Raw genomic sequence first — 21574 nt, 5'->3', positions numbered from 1 at the left:
GGGAGAACTTGCAAACTCCGCACAGGCAGTACCCAGAATTGAACCTGAGTCCCTGGAGCTGTGAGGCTGCGTGCTGACCACTGCGCCACTGTGCCGCCCATTATCAAAGATTTTATAGCAGAGCACTTGGGGAACAGTGGTAGAATCGGACAGAGTCAGCATGGTTTATGAAAGGGAAATCATGCTTGACAAATCTATTAGAATTCTTTGAGGATGTAACTGGTAGAGTTGATTAGGGGGAGCCAGTGGATGTGGTTTATTTGGACTTTCAGAAGGCTTTCGACAAAGTCCCACATAAGAAATTAGCTTGTAAAATTAAAGCGCATGGGATTGGGGGTAGTGTATTGCAATGGATAGAAAATTGGTTGGCAGACAGGAAACAAAGAGTAGGGATAAATGGATCTTTTTCCGAATGCAGGCAGTGACTAGTGGGGTGCTGTGGGGATCGGTGCTCGGACCCCAGCCATTCACAATATAATAATGATTTTGATGAGGGAACTAAATGTAATATCTCCAAATTTGCAGATGACACAGAACTGGGTGGGAGGGTGAGTTGTGAGGAGGATGCAGAGAGGCTTCAGGGTGATTTGGACAAGTTGAGTGAGTGGGCAAAAGCATGGCAGATGCAGTATAATGTGGATAAATGTGAGGTTATCCACTTTGGTAGCAAAAACAGGAAGGTAGATTATTATCTGAACGGCTATAAACTGAGAAAGGGGAATATGCAGCGAGACCTGGGGGTTCTCGTACGCCAGTCGCTGAAGGTAAACATGCAGGTGCAACAGGTGGTAAAAAAGGCAAATGGTATGTTGGCCTTCCTAGTGAGAGGATTCGAATACAGGAACAGGGATGTCTTGCTGCAATTATACAGGGCCTTGGTGAGGCCACACCTGGAATATTGTGTGCAGTTTTGGTCTCCTTCTCTGAGGAAGGATGTTCTTGCTATAGAGGGAGTGCAGCGAAGGTTTACCAGACTGATTTCTGGGATGGCGGGACTGACGTATGAGGAGAGATTGAGACGGTTAGGACTGTATTCACTGGAGTTCAGAAGAGTGAGGGGGGATCTCATAGAAACCTATGAAATTCTAACAGGACTTGACAGGGTAGATGCAGGAAGGATGTTCCCGATGTTGGGGGAGTCCAGAACCAGGGGTCATAGTCTAAGGATACGGGTTAAACCATTGAGGACTGAGATGAGGAGAAATTTCTTCAGCACCCGAGGAGTGGTGAACCTGTGGAATTCGCTACCACAGAAAGCAGTTGAGGCCAAAACATTGTATGTTTTCAAGAAGGAATTAGATATAGCTCTTGGGATTAAAGGGATCAAAGGATATGGGGGGCAAAGCGGGAACAGGTTACTGAGTTGGATGATCAGCCATGATCATAATGAATGGCGCAGCAGGCCTTGAAGTGCTGAATGGCCTACTCCTGCTCCTGTTTTCTATGTAAGGAATTGGAGTGGTTAGATAGGATAACAACTGATGTGGAAATAGTACTCAAAAAAAATTAATCCCTCTTGCATGTGGAAAAGGTACCTATCCCTGATTAGAGCTTTCTTAAAATAATTAAAATCAAGAGGAAATAACCAATGATGTGACTAAAATCTTTCAAACCTTTTGAATATGGAAATTATACTAAAGGACTGGAGGGTGACCAATTGAATGCCTCTTTAATAATGTAGAAAATGATAAACCGTGTATCTATAGACTAGTCAGCCTAACAACACTGGGTGAGTTTCTGGAGGCCATAATACAATGAAATTGGTACTCATTTAGAAATTCTTCTTAATTAAATCGTGTCTATCTGCATGGATTTGTAAAATTTAAGTGTCTGACAAATTTGAGTGCTTTTTTTGAAAAAAAAGGACTACATTGTTAAAAGAAATGCAGAGCATGCTAAATTTTCAAAAGGTGTTTGCTAAAGTACCTCAGAGAGCTTGATGGTAAAAAATAAGGCACGTGGTATTAAAGGGAGTGTGGCAACATGAATAGGAAATTACTTCAAGGATCAAAACCCGTATTGTTTTATGGATGTATTTCAGTCTCGAGAAATGAAAACAATTATGTACTTCAAGGATCCTTGTGGACTACTGCTTTTCTATGTGTATTTTCATATAAATATTTTTATGTATTGATTTTTTTTTTGTATGAATGATTGGGAGTCTGATTAGCTGTGCGGAAGACTAAGCAATTTCAAAAGGGCATTGGTTAACAGATTGGACAGATAAATGTCAGATTAAATTTAATCTGGAGAGAAGTGAGGTGATACATTTTGGAAGGGTAAGTAGAGAGGATACATGCAGGAGGGTGGGGAAGGGAATTAGATATCAGGATCTTTAAAGTGGAAGGAGAAGTTGGTGAAGCTGTTACTTTAAAAAAAAAAAGATTTTAATTTGTAAAAAGGATTGTGGAATATAAAAGCACAGGTAATAAATTTATACAAATCATTGGCAAGGCTGCGGTTTGAATCATTTATTCAGTTCAGGATGTTTTACTTCAGGACGGATGTTGAGGCCATAGAGAGGATGCCGAAGGTGATCCACTGAAATGATACTAAGACATGAGAGGCTTTAGTTAGGAGGAAAGACTGGAGAAACTGAACTCTTTTCATTAGAACTAAGAAGGTTACGAGGGACTTCTGATAGAGATGTTCAAATTTGAGGGCTATGATGGAGTAAATCAGGAAAAACTTTTTCCTTGATCAGTGAGTCAGCAACTAGCGATGTAAATTTTAAATCATCAAAAGAAGAAAGGCAGAGGCGGTCAATTTTTTTTTGAATAAGAAAACTTGAAAAAAGTGTGGGGAAGGGCAGTGAAATGGGACTAAGTATAGCTTATTTTAGAGGAACCAATCTGGCACAATGTGCTGAATGGCTTTCTGTGCTATTAAATTTCCCAATTACATTGGGTGTAAAAATTTGTTCCACTTCAAAGCAATTCTGATTTACTTGAAGACTAGTTTTGGCTTTGATATTTCGTATCTAATAACCCTTTGTATGGAAAAATAAATCTTTTAATCGCTCCCTGTATGCTTCTATTCTTAATCATGAGTTTATGCTTATTAACAAGTTACCAATCTTTTCTTGTCTGAAGCCCTTTTTATAGCAGATCAGCAACGGTCTACTGGTTGCAATTTTAGATATGTATTTGTGTAAGCTGATGAACACCATCTTAGAACCCTGATAACAGAAGAAACCAAAATAAAATCTGGCTTTTACTGTACAATTTCAGGATTTTAACCGACATGGACTCTCCATTACCCTTTACCACACAACAGAAACTGCTCCAGCTGTGTTCTATATACATTCAGGAGCCAGGATCTTTCAGCGTTTCTGACTTTCCTGTTAGCTGTGACCAGCTACCAGTGTACACTGTGGAAAACCTCCAAATGAAGAGTGGAGCTGAGTCTCCAAACCTGAAAACTGGTATGGTGCCTACTGAGTTCAGAAAGGACACAGAACCAGTGATGGTCCACAGCTCTGGAGAGGAACTAGTACAAACAGTCAATCTTGAGATGTTAACTGAGAAGATTCAAGCCCTGGAGGGTTCAGTGTGGCAGATATGCACAGGTGTGTTAGTATTTTGAATTGCTTTTGTTCCAGTTCATGTTGATATTTCAAATGGTTAGATTTTTGTAGATTTTGTGCTTACTGAAGTGCAGGATGTTAGTGCGGGGGAATGGAAGAATGCAATTTAGGTACCTAGTGACTACATCAAAAACTCCCTGGTTGGGTATAGTGTGGAAAATACATACTAAAACTCCCTCTGCTATATTGAGGCACCAACCTCAAGAGCAGTTGTGCTATTTTTGAAGTTCACACGTTTGTGGTCTCTCTGAGGTAGAGACGTCCCAGGCTCATTTTACATAGAATAATTACTGAATATATTTAATTTAAATAAACAAATTAATGACTGCAATAAGTTAAATCACAAAGGAATTTTACGAAAACAGTTAAGCAGTGTTTCCAGAGGCAATTAAACTCCAGTGATGTCAACAGGCTCCTAGTCGATCCCAATCTAATAATTTCATCAACTAATAACCCACTGATATAATTACTGTATTTAAAACTTAAATCCCAAATCTATGTCAAAGGACCAGACCCATTTCATCCTAATTATGAGTTAAATCATAATAGTGATAGAAAACGAATGTAGTTCGTCACTGTGCCACTTTTGTTATTGCAGGTTCCTCAGCATGAACATGGGAAATGCTAGCCCTTCCTTGCAAGGTTGAACATCAAGTGTGTGGCAAAGTAATTTGCCATTAGACATTGAGTGTAGTTCACCAATATGGAGCTTATATGATCATGTTAAAGCATTTTTTTTAACTGGGAGCAGGCAGACAATCCAAGTTTGTAATTGAAGGGAAAAGTACATCCATATTTACATCACTTAAAATTTTATTTCAGCTTCCCCAATGCTGACTGTGTAAAGACACTGCCCAGTGTAGCATTAATTCATAATTAAGAAGGCCTTAGATTTGGTTCCTGGTCTGAGCTGGATTCACTGATTTCAGACAGGTCAGCCAGTATGTTACTATACTTGTCTAATTGATCACAGCGCCTCTGGATTAGAAGGGGAAAAATCAACCAGGGCTTCTGTTTCTGACTGCTGTCCCCTGACTAGCACGAGAAGCTGTGTGTATGACAGGTGAGGACAGGATTGAATTGGCTGTGATTCTCTTTGTTGTCAAGTGGCCTGCCAATAATAACTGCTTTTGCACATGAAGAATGACACAGTACTGGAGGTATCTATGGAATCAATCTCAGTTATGATTAGTATCTTCAGGAGGGGAGGAAAAAAGATGAGTTGTGATATAAATTTTATTTCTAACTGGAAATCACTATTCCTTTTTTCAGCGATTTTTGTATAAGTTAGAGATGAAGGGCTGGATTTACCTTTGGCAAGCTGCCTATTTTTGAGTGGTGCTTGAATGATGCAGCAAGGAAAATGGAGTGGGGAGGCCTGTTGCAGAATCCCTGCACAGAACCCAAGACTGACAAATTTCCCCATTGCCTCTCAAAGGTGATAAGTCAGAACTTTGGAAGCCAGTCGTTTTTTTTTTCTGTGCTGACTTCCCGTTGCAGTACTACTATCATTCTGCAAAACCAGCAGAGGGTTGGTGGCAGGAAGAGTGCTAAATCCAGTTGAATGAGATGACCTAGTCATGACCTTGTCTTTCCTCATCTCTCGCCTTTGCAGGGCACTAGAGCTCAGTCAAAGCCATAGTTCTGATGAAAGGTCACCGACCTGAAACGTTAACTTTGCTTCTCTCTCCACAGATGCTGCCAGACCTGCTGAGTATTTTCCAGCACTTTTTGTTTTTATTTCAGATTTGCAGTATTTTGCTTTTATTCCATTGTTACAACAATTTGGTGATAGCTCCAGGAGGCTCCCCTTTAAACTCTAGCCCTTTCTTTCTGGTGCTATAGGGAGTACATTCCTGCAGCACCACAGTATTTCTCTCAGTTGCAGTGGTGGGCTGCCTCTGTGGTGCAGTTGGTCACACTGGGAGCCTACCCTGCATATATAACTGACCCTAAATGGGTTAGGACCATAGTGACATTGGGTGGTGGGTGAAAGTCACATCCTGATCCACCCCTGGCAGCGATACTGCCCTAGAGAAAAATTCAGCTCTTAAATTTATATTCTACTGTATGGATCAGAAGGAGCTTTGTGTTATCAAACAGATGGAACCAAACCACACTCCAAGAAAAGTACGTTTGATCCTGCCATTTCAAAACATAGATTGCCATAATTGCCAGATGAACTTGTATCATATTATCATTTAGGGAAAAGGAAATATTTGGGTATGGTGGAGAAGCGTTATGCTAGATCTGCGCACATGTAGTGGACTAACCTTAGAAAAAGTCTAATTGAACTGCATTTCTAGAGCTTCTTTTGGAGGAGATCGCCAACTTTTTGTCGGTCGTTATTGCAGTGATCTATTAGCCAAGAAAAGCCTTCAATTTGGAAAATCTGTCCTGATTGCAGTTGCTTTCATCTGGAGTCCCATCTCTTTCCCATCTTGTGTAGTTTTGGGCTACAGTGATGGGTTGGAGAATAATGTTGAACAAATATATCTATCTTCAATGCTGCTTCCATTTCCTCCACTAGAGGTTTTCTGTACAGGCCAAAACCCCTCTGGAGGAAAGCTTTTGTGATGTCATTTTCATGATCATATTTTAATATCTCCTTCCTCTCGGAAATAGATCATTCATTCAAGCTTCCTGTTGGCTTTAGTGGGTAATGGCACTTTCTGGTGAGGACAAGGCATACAGACCAAACGTCCCCAATTTGATTTTCTGATTTTTGCTGAGTTAGCTGAACTCAATCAGGGCAACAGTTGGGGTGCTGCTATTTAAGCTCTGTGCTGTGAAGGGAAGGAAAATGGTGGCAGGTAGGTAGGAATCAGACACCACTGGTATCTAGTGACTTGCAGAAAATTACTCATGTTGTGATGTCTGGTGAGAGTAAGATCAGGCTTGCCAGTGATGCCCTCCAATCAAAGAGAATGCTGACACTTGCTGTCTACCCCCTGCATGGAGAATAGCCACTTGGCAGCATTCTGGTACTTCATCTAACAGCTGTGGTGCAGTTGTCAAGTGAGAATTAGTACATTCAAGGGGACAAAATAAACTTCTTCCCAGGAGGGGCATCTTTAGTTCCAAGCTTTAATTTTTCGTCAGCCCTAGCTTTTTTTCCAGTTTCTGTGTTTGGTACTACTGTGGTAAATGAAAGATGTGTGCATTCGAAGCTTGAAGATCCTACAGTAAAGCTTTGATTTATGTTTTTTTTTATAGATCAAATTGCATGGAAGAATTACCCTCTAGGTAAAGTACCAGGCCAAAAAGAAGACCCAAACTGCCTTTTAGTGGACAATTACACCTTGATGCCTGTATTGCATCAGCCAATAAATGAGGACAATCCAGATCATCTTAATGCTGCAATAAGGTAAAAGGTCAAATCCAGTTACTGTTACCAGTACCAACTTGTAAATCTGTGTAAAGAAAAATGCTGACAATAATAGCTGGGCAGCTTGAAGGCAAACCAGCTGGTTAACATACAGCATTTTGTTTGAACGTGGTGGTCCCCTGTTGTCTTAGTAGTGTTACGACCGAGGCGGGAGAAATGCACTGTTAATTCAGTCCCACTTCTCCATGGGTCACAGCAGATCAGTAAATATTTCCCACCTATTGAAGAATGGCCAATTAGAACAAAAGAACAAAGAACAGTACAGCACAGGAACAGACCATTCAGCCCTCCAAGCCTGCTTGATGCCTGTCTAAACTAAAACCTTCTGTACTTCCGGGGACCGTATCCCTCTATTCCCATCCTATTCATGGATTTGTCAAGATGCCTCTTAAACGTCGCTATCGTACCTGCTTCCACCACCTCCTCCAGCAGCAAGTTCCAGGCACTCACCACCCTCTGTGTAAAGACCTTGCCTCGCACATCCCCTCTAAACTTTGCCACTCGCACCTTAAACCTATGTCCCCTAGTAATTGACTCTTCCACCCTGGGAGAAAGCTTCTGACTATCCACTCTGTCCATGCCACTCATAACTTTGTAAAGCTCTATCATGTCACCCCTCCACCTCCGCCGTTCCAGTGAAAACAATCCGAGTTTATTCAACCTCTCGTCATAGCTAATGCCCTCCAGACCAGGCAACATCCTGGTAAACCTCCTCTGTACCCTCTCCAAAGCCTCCACGTCCTTCTGGTTGTGTGGTGACCAGAATTGCACGCAATATTCTAAGTGTGGCCTAACTAAAGTTCTGTACAGCTGCAGCATCACTTGCCAATTTTTATACTCTATGCCCCGACCGATGAAGGCAAGCATGCCGTATGCTTTCTTGACTACCTTATCCACCTGCGTTGCCACTTTCAATGACCTGTGGACCTGTACACCCAGATCTCTCTGCCTGTCAATACTCCTAAGGGTTCTGCCATTTACTGTATACTTCCCACCTGTATTAGATCTTCCAAAATGCATTACCTCACATTTGTCCGGATTAAACTCCATCTGCCATTTCTCCGCCCAAGTCTCCAACCGATCTATATCCTGCTGTATCCTCTGACAATCCTCATTACTATCCACAACTCCACCAACCTTTTGTGTCGTCCGCAAACTTGCTAATCAGACCAGCTACATTTTCCTGCAAATCATTTCTATTTACTACAAACAGCACTGATCCCTGCGGAACACCACTAGTCACAGCTCTCCATTCAGAAAAGCACCCTTCCACTGCTATCCTCTGTCTTCTATGACCGAGCCAGTTCTGTATCCATCTTGCCAGCTCACCTCTGATCCCGTGTGACTTCACCTTTTGTACCAGTCTGCCATGAGGGACCTTGTCAAAGGCTTTACTGAAGTCCATATAGACAACATCCACTGCCCTTCCTTCATCAATCATCTTCGTCACTTCCTCAAAAAACTCCTTCAAATTAGTGAGACACGACCTCCCCTTCACAAAACCATGCTGCCTCTCGCTAATAAGTTCATTTGTTTCCAAGTGGGAGTAAATGCTGTCCCGAAGAATCCTCTCTAATAGTTTCCCTACCACTGACGTAAGGCTCACCGGCCTATAATTTCCTGGATTATCCTTGCTACTCTTTTTAAACAAAGGAACAACATTGGCTATTCTCCAGTCCTCTGGGACCTCACCTGTAGCCAATGAGGATACAAAGATTTCTGTTAAGACCCCAGCAATTTCTTCTCTTGCCTCCCTCAGTATTCTGGGGTAGATCCCATCAGGCCCTGGGGACTTATCTACCTTAATGCTTTGCAAGACGCACAACACCACCTCCTTTTTGATAGCGACATGACCCAGACCATCTACACTCCCTTCCCTAGACTCATCATCCACCAAGCCCTTCTCTTTGGTGAATACTGATGCAAAGTACTCATTTAGTACCTCGCCCATTTTCTCTGGCTCCATATATAGATTCCCTCCTCTGTCCCTGAGTGGGCCAACCCTTTCCCTGCTTACCCTATTGCTCTTTATACACGTATAAAAAGACTTAGGATTATCCTTAATCCTGTTTGCAATGACTTTTCATGACCCCTTTTAGCCCTCCTGACTCCTTGCTTAAGTTCCTTCCTACTTTCTTTATATTCCTCAAGGGCTTCGTCTGTTCCCAGCCTTCTAGCCCTTACGAATGCTTCCTTTTTCTTTTTGACTAGGCTCACAATTATCCCTCGTTATCCAAGGTTCCCGAAACTTGCCAAACTTAACCTTCTTCCTCACAGGAACATGCCGGTCCTGGATTCTAATCAACTGACATTTGAAAGACTCCCACATGTCAGATGTTGATTTACCCTCAAACAGCCGCCCCCAATCTAAATTCTTCAGTTCCTGCCTAATATTGTTATAATTAGCCTTCCCCCAATTTAGCACCTTTACCCGAGGACTACTCTTATCCTTATCCACAAGTACCTTCAAACTTACGGAATTATGGTCACTGTTCCCGAAATGCTGCCCTACCGAGACTTCGACCACTTGGCCGGGCTCATTCCCCAATACCAGGTCCAGTACGGCACCTTCCCTAGTTGGCTCTCCTGGATGCTCCTTACAAATTCTGCCCCATCCAAGCCCCTAGCACTAAGTGAGTCCCAGTCAATATTGGGGAGGTTAAAATCACCCATCACAACAACCCTGTTACTTTTACATCTTTCCAAAATCTGTCTACATATCTGCTCCTCTACCTCCTGCTGGCTGTTGGGAGGCCTATAGTAAACCCCCAACATCGTGACTGCACCCTTCCTATTCCTGAACTTCACCCATATTGCCTCGCTGCATGACCCCTCCGAGGTGTCCTCCTGCAGTACAGCTGTGATATTCTCCTTAACAAGTAATGCAACTCCCCCATCCCTTTTACATTCCCCTCTATCCCGCCTGAAGCTTCTAAATCCCGGAACATTTAGCTGCCAATCCTGTCCTTCCCTCAACCAAGTCTCTGTATTAGCAACAACATCATAGTTCCAAGTACTAATCCAAGCTCTAAGTTCATCTGCCTTACCTGTTATACTTCTCGCATTGAAACAAATGCATTTCAGACCACCAATCCCACTGTGCTCAGCAACATCTCCCTGCCTGCTCTTCCTCTTAGTCTTACTGACCTTATTTACTAGTTCCCCCTCAGTTATTTCACCTGCTGTCCAACTGCTCTTGTTCCCACCCCCCCGAGTGACGCTAGTAAACCTCGCAGCCAGGATATTTGTGCCCCTCCAGTTTAGATGCAACCCGTCCTTCTAGTATAGGTCCCACCTGTCCCTGAAGAGATCCCAATGATCCAGATATCTGAAACCCTCCCTCCTACACCAGCTGTTCAGCCACGTGTTTAGCTGCACTACCTTCCTATTTCTAGCCTCACTGGCACGTGGCACAGGGAGTAATCTCGAGATTACAACCCTAGAGGTCCTGTCTTTTAACTTTCTACCTAACTCCCTGAACACCCCCTGCAGGACCTTGTCACTCTTCCTGCCTATGTCGTTAGTACCGATGTGTACCACAACCTCTGACTGTTCACCTTCCCCCTTCAGAATGCCCCCTGTCTGTTCAGAGACATCCTTGACCCTGGCACCAGGGAGGCAACATACCATCCTGGAGTCTCTTTCACATCCACAGAAGCGCCTATCTGTGCCCCTGATTATAGAGTCCCCTATAACTATTACTCTCCTGCGCTTTGCCCCTCCCTGCTGAACAACAGTGCCAGCCGTGGTGCCACTGCTCTGGCTGCTGCTGTTGTTTTCCCCTGATAGGCCATCCCCCCCCAACAGTATCCAAAACGGTATACTTGTTAGAGAGGGGGATAGCCACAGGAGATTCCTGCACTGACTGCCTGCCCCTTCTAGCGGTCACCCATCTATCTGCCTGCACCTTGGGTGTAACCACTTCTCTAAATCTCCTGTCTATGACGCTTTCTGCCACCTGCATGCTCCTAAGTGCATCCATTTGCTGCTCCAACCGATCCATGCGGTCTGTGAGGAGCTGCCACTGGGTACACTTCCTGCAGATGTAGTCGTCTGGAATGCTGGAAGCATCACGGACCTCCCACATCTCACAGGTGAAGCACTTTACCCCTCTAACTGACATTTTTAGCACTAATTAATAAATTTAAAGTAAATAATTAAATACTTAATAAATCCTTACTAAATTAAGTTACAATTAACTATATGGTCCCTAGTGTTAGATTTCTACTATAAATATTAAATGCTAAATATAGTAATCTCCTCCCTCTGGTTTAGTTACTCCTCTATTTATTAATTAATTAGTTAATTTGGGCTTTAATCAATTTTAATCAATGTTTTATTTTCAAATTCAGTGCAGATTCCCTACCAGCTAATCAGGTCACAGCTTTTCTGTGACATCACCTTTTCAGTTTTTTTTTGTTTTTTTTTCACACGAGCTAAGTTACCGGTCCGGAACTCCGCCCTCTGAGTCTTCTGCCTGGATGTCGGCCGCGAATCCCTGAGATAAGTTTTTTATACTTACTGTTCCGGAACTCCGCCCTCCGAGTCTTCTCCCTTAGACTCTATATACACTTCCAGCATAGCCTCCCTGCTCTTATATTCTATACCTCGGCTAATAAAGGAAAGGATTCCATATGCCTTCTTAACCACCTTACCGACCTGTCTTGCTATCTTCGGGGATCTGTGTACCATCACTCCAAGGTCCATCACTTCCTCTACACTTCTCAGTATTTTCCCATTAATCTTATATTCCTTTGTCTTGTTTGACCTCCCCAAATGCATCATCTCACACTTCTCTGGGTTGAATCCCATTTGCATATTAGGAACTGACAATGCATCGGAGGTGGCTTCACAGTGGGTGGTCAGAGCGCCATCATATAATCTTGAAGATTCATGAATAACGAAGCAGAAAGGTTGTATGCAGCATATCTCTGCACACTGATCCCTGAGATGCTTCTGTTCACTATTTATAGGATGCTGTTTAGACCTTTAGGTAAGCACCTCCATCTTGTGATGCTCTCACTCTCTGTCTGCCTTTGTCACCTTTCCATCACCTTTCCCTGTGGGCCTGCTGGCCAGCCCTCCCACATCTGTGTGCTGCCTGCCGCCTCTAGTTGGACAGCGACACAGGGACGGACTGTTAATTGGCTGCCTTCCGTAAGATAGGTGGGTGGACCGTTGACCTGGGCAGGGTCGAAACCAAGAAATAGTCCCGATGCCCTTGAATTTTACAAGTGCGAAAGATTCTGGCAATTATTTCTATTTATTAAAGGATTAAGTGCAAAATTTGTAAGCCAAGATAAATCAATATATATAATGCAAGCTCCTTATTTCCCTAGTCCTCATGCACACACATGCATTCAAAAAAAACAGTCAAACAGGAAAAAAAGTTTTTGTTTACAGCTGTTTCTTAGGAATAGAAGGAATAATAAAATAAATCAGTTTGTCACGTTCTGGTAGGAAATTCTTCGATTGGGTGAGGTACACCAGAGTTGAATAGTCGAATGCCACTTTAAGTCTCTCCTGGCGAGATTGATGAACAGTCTGTGATGGGTAGGCGTTCAAGGCAGTTCGACTACAGCAGGCATCGCAGGTCTTTTCAGCAGGGGTGTAGCAACAGATCTGCTTAGGACTTACAGCAGCAGTATAGAAGTAGAAGCTTTCTTCAGGTTCCAGGATTTCCCAAAACACAGGAGGAAACAGGAACACACTGGATGCAGGAATTCTTCAGAGACAGGAGGCAATAGGAATCTGCCACCTTTCAAATACAGGGTTTCTTTTCAAGAGATACAAGTTTCCTTTACAGAGAGAAGTCTTTTTCTCTAGTCTCCAGGCAGGTCGGGTTTAAGATTCAAAATTTCAAATGCCTGCTCTTTGTCCAACTCACTGGTTTTTACAAGGGTCCAAAAAAATGTAAACCTTCCTGAGCCGATCACATGACCAGACATCGTTTCTCCCCTGTCATTCAGTATTGCTCTGAGGAGGTCAAATACCCATGGCTGGCTTCCTTGAAGCTGCTTACCTTTCCTATTCTTGTGTACAAAGTCAACATCCAAAAATTTCAGCTATTTGCAGGTGTCCATGTCCACTGAAGATCCTTTTTTCAGTTTTTTAAAACACACAGAATTCTAAGATTTTAGTACAAAATAAAACCTCTGTAAAGTAGGTTGAATATCTGAAACTGTAAGCTTAGGATAATGAATTCCTGAGTCAGATTACAAGGTAATCTCTCATTACTGTTATGACATCTTCAAACGTCGCCTCTGTTTATGACCTTGTTTGAATGTCAGCACAAGATTACTCCCTTGTAGTCACTCTTATGCATCATTAATATTTTAAATAAATAACTGTGGAGTTTGTGGAAGCAAATTTGTTCAATTTTCTTGTTGCTTGGGATGCTAGTGGGTGCCAGAGGGCTACAGCTGCTGGTGAAACTCTACCCCAGCAATGAGCTAATATATTCAGGAGTGTTGGGGAGATGATTGATGACTGGATATCCTGCAGTTTGGCACTTAATAATGTTCCTGTTATGGTCTTGAGTTTTTTCCTCAGAACTAGCCGTGCCCCTAGCCAAGGAGTTCGAGTACAGCTACAACACTGGCATCTGCCCGGCAATGTAGAAAATTGCCCAGGTATGCCCTGTCCACAAAAAGCAGGGCAGTATTTAGCCGGGTTGGCCTATCAGTCCACTCTTGATTATCAGCAAAGTGATGGAAGAGGGTAGTCGTTAGTGCTATTAAGCAGCACTTGCTCAGCAATAACCTGCTCACTGACTCAGTTCAGGTTCCGCCAGGGCCACTCAGCTCCTGCCCTCATAACCTTGATCCAAACATGGACAAAAGAGCTGAACTCCAGAGGTGATAGTGACTGCCTTTGACATCAAGGCAGCATTTGACTAAGTAGGGCATCAAGGAGCTGTAGTAAAACTGGAGTAAATGGGAATCAGAGGGAAATCTCTCCGCTGGTTGGAATCATGCCTAGCACAGAGGAAGATGGTTGTGGTTGCTGGAGGTCAGTCATCTCAGTCCTAGGACATCAGAGTAGTGTCCTAGGCCCAACCATATTCAGCTGCTCCATCATATGGTCAGAAGTGGGGATGTTCGCTGATGAGGCGACAGACCAAGTCCAGGCAAGTGGGATTAGGCTGGGTAGCTCTTCGTCGACTGGCACGGACATGATGGGCTGAATGGCCTGTGATAAATTTTCTATGATTCTCCCCATCACAACGACTGCCGACTCTAACATCATCCGCCTGTGTCTGTGCCTTAACTTGTCTGCTGCTGAAACTCTCAACCGTGCCTTTGTCGCCTCCGGAGTTGGTTCATCTCCCATCCTCTGCCTCCATAAATTTCAGCTCATCAAAATCTCTGTCTGTTCTATCTCTCAAAGTCCCATTTGCCTGTCTGCCTCATTTTAAAATCCTCTTCCTTAATGGTTAAGTCCTTTTATTGCCTTTTTGCTGCTATGCCTGAAACTTCCTGCAGCTCTAATTGCCCCATGAACTTTTCATCTGACTTGGGCCTCTTTTTCACCCTCCTTTCCCTTCATCTGCTTCAGCCATCTAGGTTGCATGCTCTTTTTTTTTCCCACCTCCCCAAACCCTTCCACTTTGCCACCTCTCAGCTGACCTTTTGACCATTCTTTTGGTCACTGTTCCCAGCTTTTCCTTTGACTTTGAATTTTTTTGATTTTTGCCTCTGCCCTTTCTATATAAAGGTACTATGTAAGTGGTTTTGTATATTAGAGGCTTATGCTGAAGGTAACTATTTTCTTGCATGAAATTTGACAGTGCAGTATTGTCACTAGAACTTCAACAAAGTGTAACAGTGGGTGTGTGAAATTTCCAATTGCTTGCTTGAACTCTGGGGGAAAAAATGCCCAGGAAGCAACTATAGATTTTTGTCCTTCCAAACTTGGATTGTGTGGGAGGAAGATTTTTAAGTACTATTGGTGATAGAAATTTGAAGTGAAAATTAACTATATTATGTAGGAGGCATGCCACTTTAAGGATATTTTTGTTGTATAGTTATTTAGTGCCAATATGCTAATTGAACCTGTTGACATGCAAATATTAATATTGCCTCCAATAATTTTGCAGTATGTAAACAAAATGTTTGAGTCTGACAAACTTGATTGAATTTTTTTGAGGAGGTGACTAGTAGTGTGGTCACTTTGGTCTTCATGGATTTTTAGCAAGGCTTTTGACAAGGTCCCAAATGGCAGGCTAGTCAAAAAAGTAAAAGCCCTTGGGATCCAAGGGAGAATGGCAAATTAGATCCAAAATTGGCTTAATGGCAGGAAGCAAAGGGTGATGGTTGTTTGGTGTTTTTTGACTGGAAGGCTATTATCAGTGGGGTTCCACAGGGCGCAGTACTTGGTCTCTTGGTTTTTGTAGTTTATATTGATTTTATACTCAAATGTAAGAGACATGATAAAAAGTTTGCAGATGATGCAAAAATTGGCTATGCAGTTGAAAGTGAGGAGGAGAGCTTTAGACTAGAGGAAGATCTAGATGATCTGGTCAGTTGGGTAGAAAAGTGAAAAATAGAACTCAATCTGGAGATGTCTGAGGTAATGCATTTTGGGAGGTGCAGTAAGGCAAGGGAGTACATAATAAATGGGAGGATACTGAGTAGTATGGAGGAACAGAGGGACCTTGGAGTCCACAAATCCGTAATCTGTAAAAGCAATGGGAGCCGATAGCCAAGGAGGTCTAGCCCCGAGAGCCAATTGCTGTGTCTTGAGAAGGTCAGCAACCTCACACAATAAGTGGTCAAGGTCAGTGAATTCACCTTCAAATGCCATATCCCACGAACTGCCCCTCTAGCCTTACACACTGCTCAATGCACCCCACTCCCATTACTCACCTACCAACAATCTCTATCAGTCACTACTCATACCTAACATTTATTGCTTCATCTCACCCTCACAAACTTAGCACTGCTGCTTAGGACATCAGCTTGCACACACTGCCAGCTATTCAACCATGACAGCCACAAACATTGCAGCACACTAACTGGTGGGGGACAGACACTGCTGCAAGTCCTGACCCTCGTGGAAGAGACGGTGGCAGCCATCATTGAGCAGCCATCGCTGAGGCCCTGGCAAGCAGCAGTGCTGAAACCATTGAAAGTGATCGTATTCTAGAACATAAATAGCAACAGGAGTAGACCATATGGCCCGTCGAGCCTGTTCCACCATTCAATAGGTCATGGCTGATCTTGGGCTTCAGCTCCATTATCCCGCCTGCTCCCTATTTCCCTTGATTCCCTGAGAGACCAAAAATCTTTCTATCTCAGCCTGAAATATATTCAACGATAGCGCATGCACAACCCTCTGGGGTAGAGAATTCCAAAGATTCACAACCCTTTGAGTGAAGAAATTTCTCCTCATCTCACTCCTAAATGATTGGCCCCTGATTATCCTGAAACTGTGCCTCCTTGTTCTAGATTCCTCAGCCAGGAGAAACAATCTCTCAGTATCGACCCTGTCAAGCCCCTTCAGAATCTTTAATGTTTCAGTGAGATCACCTCTCACTCTTCTAAGTTCCAGAGAATATTGACCCAATTTACTCAGCCTCTCATCATAGGACAACCCTCTCATTCCAGGGACCAATCTAGTGAACCTTCACTGTACTGCCTCCAGTGTAAGTATATCCTTCCTTAAATATGGAACCAGAATTGCACACACTATTCCAGGTGTGGTCTCATCAAAGCCCTGTACAATTGCAGCAAGACTTCTTTATTTTTGTACTGAAATTCCTTTGCAATAAAGGCCAACATGCCATTTGCTTTCCTAATTGCTTGCAGTACCTGCAAGCTAACTTTTTGTGTTCTGTCTATGAGTATACCCAAGTCTCTCTGAACACCAACATTTGCAAGTTTCATGACTTTTTAAAAAAAATTCTGCTTTTTAGTTCTTATGACCAAAGTGAATAACCTCACACTTCCCCACATTATACTCCATCTTCAACCTTGTTACTCCCTCACTTAACTTGCCTATATCTCTTTGCAGCCTCTTTGTGTCCTCATCACAACTTGCAATCCCACCTAGCTTTGTAGTGTCAGCAAACTTAGATACATAACTTTGTCTCTTCGTTTAAGCCATTAATATTGATTGTAAATAGCTGGGGCCTCAGCACTGATGCTTGAGGCATTCCACTAGTCGCAGCCTGACAACTTGAAAATGCTCCATTTATTCCTGTCTGCTTCCTGTTTGTTAACCAATCCACATCCATGCTTATTTTAGTTTAGAGATACAGCACTGAAACAGGCCCTTCGGCCCACCGAGTCTGTGCCGACCATCAACCACCTATTTATACTAATCCTACACTAATCCCATATTCCTATCACATCCCCACCTGTCCCTATATATTTCCCTACCACCTACCTATACTAGGGGCAATTTATAATGGCCAATTAACCTATCAACCTGCAAGTCTTTGGCATGTGGGAGGAAACCGGAGCACCCGGAGGAAACCCACGCAGACACAGGGAGAACTTGCAAACTCTGCACAGTACCCAGAATCGAACCCAGGTCCCTGGAGCTGTGAGGCTGCGGTGCTAACCACTGCGCCACTGTGCCGCCCTCAACTCCATGAGTCCTTATTTTGTGTATTAACTTTTTGTGAGGCACCTTTATTGAATGCCTTTTGGGAATGCAGGTATACTACATCTACTGGTTCCCTTTTATCGACCTTCCTAGTTACATCCTCAAAAACTCTAATAAATCTGTCAAACAGGATTTCATTTTTCTAAAAGCATGTTGACTTTTTCTAATCATACTATGCTTTTCTAAGTGCATTGTGACAACTTCCTGAATAGGTTTCAGCACTTTCCCAATGACTGATGTCAGGCTAACTGGCCTGTAGTTCTCTGTTTTCTCTTTCCCTCCTTTATTGAATAGCAGTGTTACATTTTCTAACTTTCAATCTGCAGGGACTGTTCCAGAAACTAGGGAATTTGGGAAAATCATAGCCAGCGCAGCAATCTGTCTTCTGATCAGATTGCTAGAATTGCTGAGGTGTGGCCCCATGGGAGAGGTAGTGGCTCCGTGGAGCTTGAACCTGCTATCCTCTTTCAGGATGACAGCATTCACCCTCCCACCAGTGCCACTCTGCCAGTGCTCTTGCTGTTGCCTGTCAGCTGGCTAGAACTGACTGCTGCCTTCCATGCTGAGGTGATGCAGTCCAAATCCAAGCCTTCTAGGACCAGAGCTGGTTGAGGTCGTCCTGCAAAGCCATCTGCAGTCTCCCCACTGAATGCCAGCAGCTCTCCACCAGCCATGCTGCTGCCACTGGGGTAGCACTGTTTGAGAGCATTAGGACAGGCAAAAGCACACAGACGGGGACAAAGGTAATGCATTAGGGTAATCGGTTGACCTTTTGTATGCCATATGGCATGGTTTGATTTGTAAATTTAGTTTGGAATATTTATTTTGTGGTGGCTTTTATTTTTCCTTTGTAGCCAAGATGATGCTGTGATGCTCAGTAATAGAGGGAAGGTAAGGGGTGAGACTGTTCGTGAATGGGGATTTGGAGTTGCATTAACTGGTATTGCAGTCAGATGAGTCGATTGCTAATAGCCTGACCAGAAACGGGCTGTATTGGTCATTGTTGTCTCTACCATCCCTCCCCCCTCCTCAGCTGCTCAGGGCAAGGTTATGCAGCATAAAGCCTGGCTACCCGACCCGAACCCAACTAGACCCGACTACGTGTGTCGGGCTCGGCTCGGGTCAAAATTCCGAGTCCAGCATTCGGCCTCAAATTGGATTGGGCTGGACACTGCTTCCGGGAAGTCATGGGATCAGGCGTACCCTTGATTCCCCACAACTCCAGTTGCAGGAATAGCCATCTGCCGGAACAGTTGAAGGAGATTCATGTCGGGTCGGGCGTGAAAAAAATTAAAGGGCTCGGGTCCAGATCGGGTTTTAATTTTATACCCGAGCCAGGCTTTAATGCAGTAGACTGCCACATATTGCAACACACTCTCTCCTTGTACTGCAGGGCTTCTGCACAGCAGTCCAGGGAGCAGAAGTGTTGTTTAAGCATCCCAATGGTTATGTGTGCGAGGGTTGCACACCGGAGTCATGAGCCACGTCGTCAAAGGATAGCCCTTGTCACCCAGTAGCCACATTTTGGTTTGTCTTGCTGACTCAAATGCAGCCAGCATGGCAAACTGCCACAGAATGAAGGTACCATCACTTGCCAGAGTCCCAGATATTGACCTGCATGATGTGCTGCATATGGTTACACATCAGTTGGACGTCAAGGGAACCTTTCGGTTGCGGTACATATTCGACTTGACTTGTGACACCTGCAAAACGATGTGTGTGCAGTTATTGGCCCCTTGCACCATGGATAAGCCTGCAATCCTTGTAAAGCTGTGTGCTTTCTCCGCCTGTTCTTTCCAGCAAGAGAAAATGAAATTTACAACTCTCTCTCTTGTTATACAGGTCCTCAGTGACCTCCCTTTATGCAACAATGGACAACAAACTGGGGAATGTTGCAAATATTATCTGCTCCAGCCTGGAAGGAGCCAGATGCGTAAATGTTCGTGACCACTGTCAACTTCATAGGCACTGCCGTCGCCCTGCAGTGTGGCTGCAGCAGTATGTAATTGAGCAGATTTCAGTGAGAATATTCTCAGTGAAGTACAGGCATCTGACGCACTGTTCCACGCTGAGGTTCAGGTAGGAACACCCTGGGCAGATATGGCCTCCGGTTGAGGGTCCTTCACCCACACCTGTTCCTCCTCCCCCTTCCAGCGGCTTCTTAAGCTCTGAGTCGCCTTTGCTAATCCTGTATTCTGTAGTCCAAGGGGCATGCAAATTACCGCACCCATGTCTGGGAGCATATCGTTTGTGCAGAATCCTTTAAGTTAGAGCCAAGGCCTTCAGGACATGCTACACCATTCTGCCTGTAGACTTGAACAGCTTTCAACAATTCTAGAAACAATCAATCATTTCTGCAATAGTCGAAACAGCCAGGAGAAATCAATCAGCAACTAATCTGAAAGTAGTTGATGTGCCCTTTAAATAGTGCTGGTGTGGTAGTGGGGGTCCTTCCTGTTGCTGAATGCATGGTTTGCTGTGTGAGGTTGAGAGTACTTTAGCTGAGCGTTGAACTCTGAAATGTCAGGATTGGCATCAAATCAGCATTGCACATTGATGTTATGATCTGCCTCCGCTGCATACTTCCAGTGGATGTACCCTGCTTTGTGCTAACAACCTCAGCAAAAGTATGCATATGTGCCTTCATGCTGTTTTTGAGGCAAAATAGCACCCAGAGCACCAAATTTTGTGGTGCCAATGTCTGCACAATACTCTTTCTGGCAAAGTTCACTTGATCAGAAACAGCTAGCTCCAGTATTTTTCCCCACTCTTAGCCAAAAAATGTTGAGGTCAATGGTAGTGTTCCAAACGTTGCCCTGACTGGCCTCAACACAGGACAGGTTTGAATTTGCGATGTCTCGCTCAATTACATACTGAATTTAGCAACATGGAGCTAATTTTTAGAACATGCTTTTGTGAGGAAGTTCCAAAAGTCCCTTTTTTTTATTTGTTAAATATTTTTATATACAATATGGAAGTATTATTCTAAACAATAGGGCGTAACAACAAAAATGGTGCTTCTGAATGTTAAAAGCATGTAGCTAAATACTTCATGAAATTGTAACTGTTTTATCAGTGATGCAGTGGTTCATGAGGGATGTGTCAATATCCTCAGGGGGATGCAAATGCACATGCATTTTCTGTTTAGCTGTGAGATTGATTTGTTCCTAAACTGACTGCACAAGTCTGTTATGGAAGTAGTATTTTTAAAAAATGAAGTGAAGTGAAATTGTCAAATGCACAGTAGGTCCATCAATATTTGGAAAAGACAGATTAATGTAGAGTTGGGATAAATGGGTCATTTTCAGGTTGGAAAATTTTAACTAGTAGTGTGCTACAGGGATGAGTGCTGGGGCCTCAACTATTTACAATCTATATTAACAACTTGGATGAAAGGACCAAGTGTATTGTAGCTAAATTTGCTGATGATACAAAGATGGCTGGGAAAGCGAGTTCTGAAGAGGACACAGTGTGCAAAAGGATATAGTTAGATTAAGTGAGTGAGCAAAAATTTGGCAGATAGAGTATAATATGGGAAAATGTGCAGTTATCCACTTTGGTAGGAAAAATAGAAAAGCAGAATATTATTTAAATGGAGAGCGACTACAGAATACTGCAGTTCGAGGGATCTGAGTGTCCTCATATTTGAAACACAAAGTTAGTAATTAGGAAGGCAAGTGGAATATTGGCCTTTTTACCAGGGGGAATAGAGTATAAAAGAAGGGAAGTCTTGCTTCAACTGTACTGGTGAGACCAACCTAGAGTATTATGTACAACCTAGTCCTCCTTATTTAAGGAGGGATTTACTTGCATTGAAGGCAGTTCAGAGAAGGTTGGCTAGGTTGATTCCTGGTATGAAGGGGTTGTCTTATGAGGGAAGGTAGAATAGGTTGGGTCTATACTCATTGGAGTTTAGAAGAATGAGAGGTGATCTTACAGAAACATGTAAGATTCTGAGGGGAATTGACAGGGTAGATGCTGAGAGGATG

The 21574-nt window shown here is 43.3% G+C and overlaps 1 protein-coding gene across 1 annotated transcript in view; it reads left to right on the top strand.

Moving 5' to 3' along the window:
- Positions 1 to 21574, top strand: part of las1l (LAS1 like ribosome biogenesis factor) — a 129312-nt gene that overhangs the window by 81606 nt on the left and 26132 nt on the right. The window contains exons 11-12 of the mRNA XM_068047403.1: positions 3231 to 3568; positions 6803 to 6953. Coding sequence (XP_067903504.1) covers positions 3231 to 3568; positions 6803 to 6953 — 489 coding nt within the window. The remainder of the gene's footprint in view (positions 1 to 3230; positions 3569 to 6802; positions 6954 to 21574) is intronic.

Source organism: Heterodontus francisci, chromosome 15 (assembly GCF_036365525.1).
Source record: "Heterodontus francisci isolate sHetFra1 chromosome 15, sHetFra1.hap1, whole genome shotgun sequence".
Taxonomy (NCBI): Eukaryota; Metazoa; Chordata; class Chondrichthyes; order Heterodontiformes; family Heterodontidae; genus Heterodontus; species Heterodontus francisci.
This window is presented reverse-complemented; position numbering and strand designations above follow the sequence as displayed.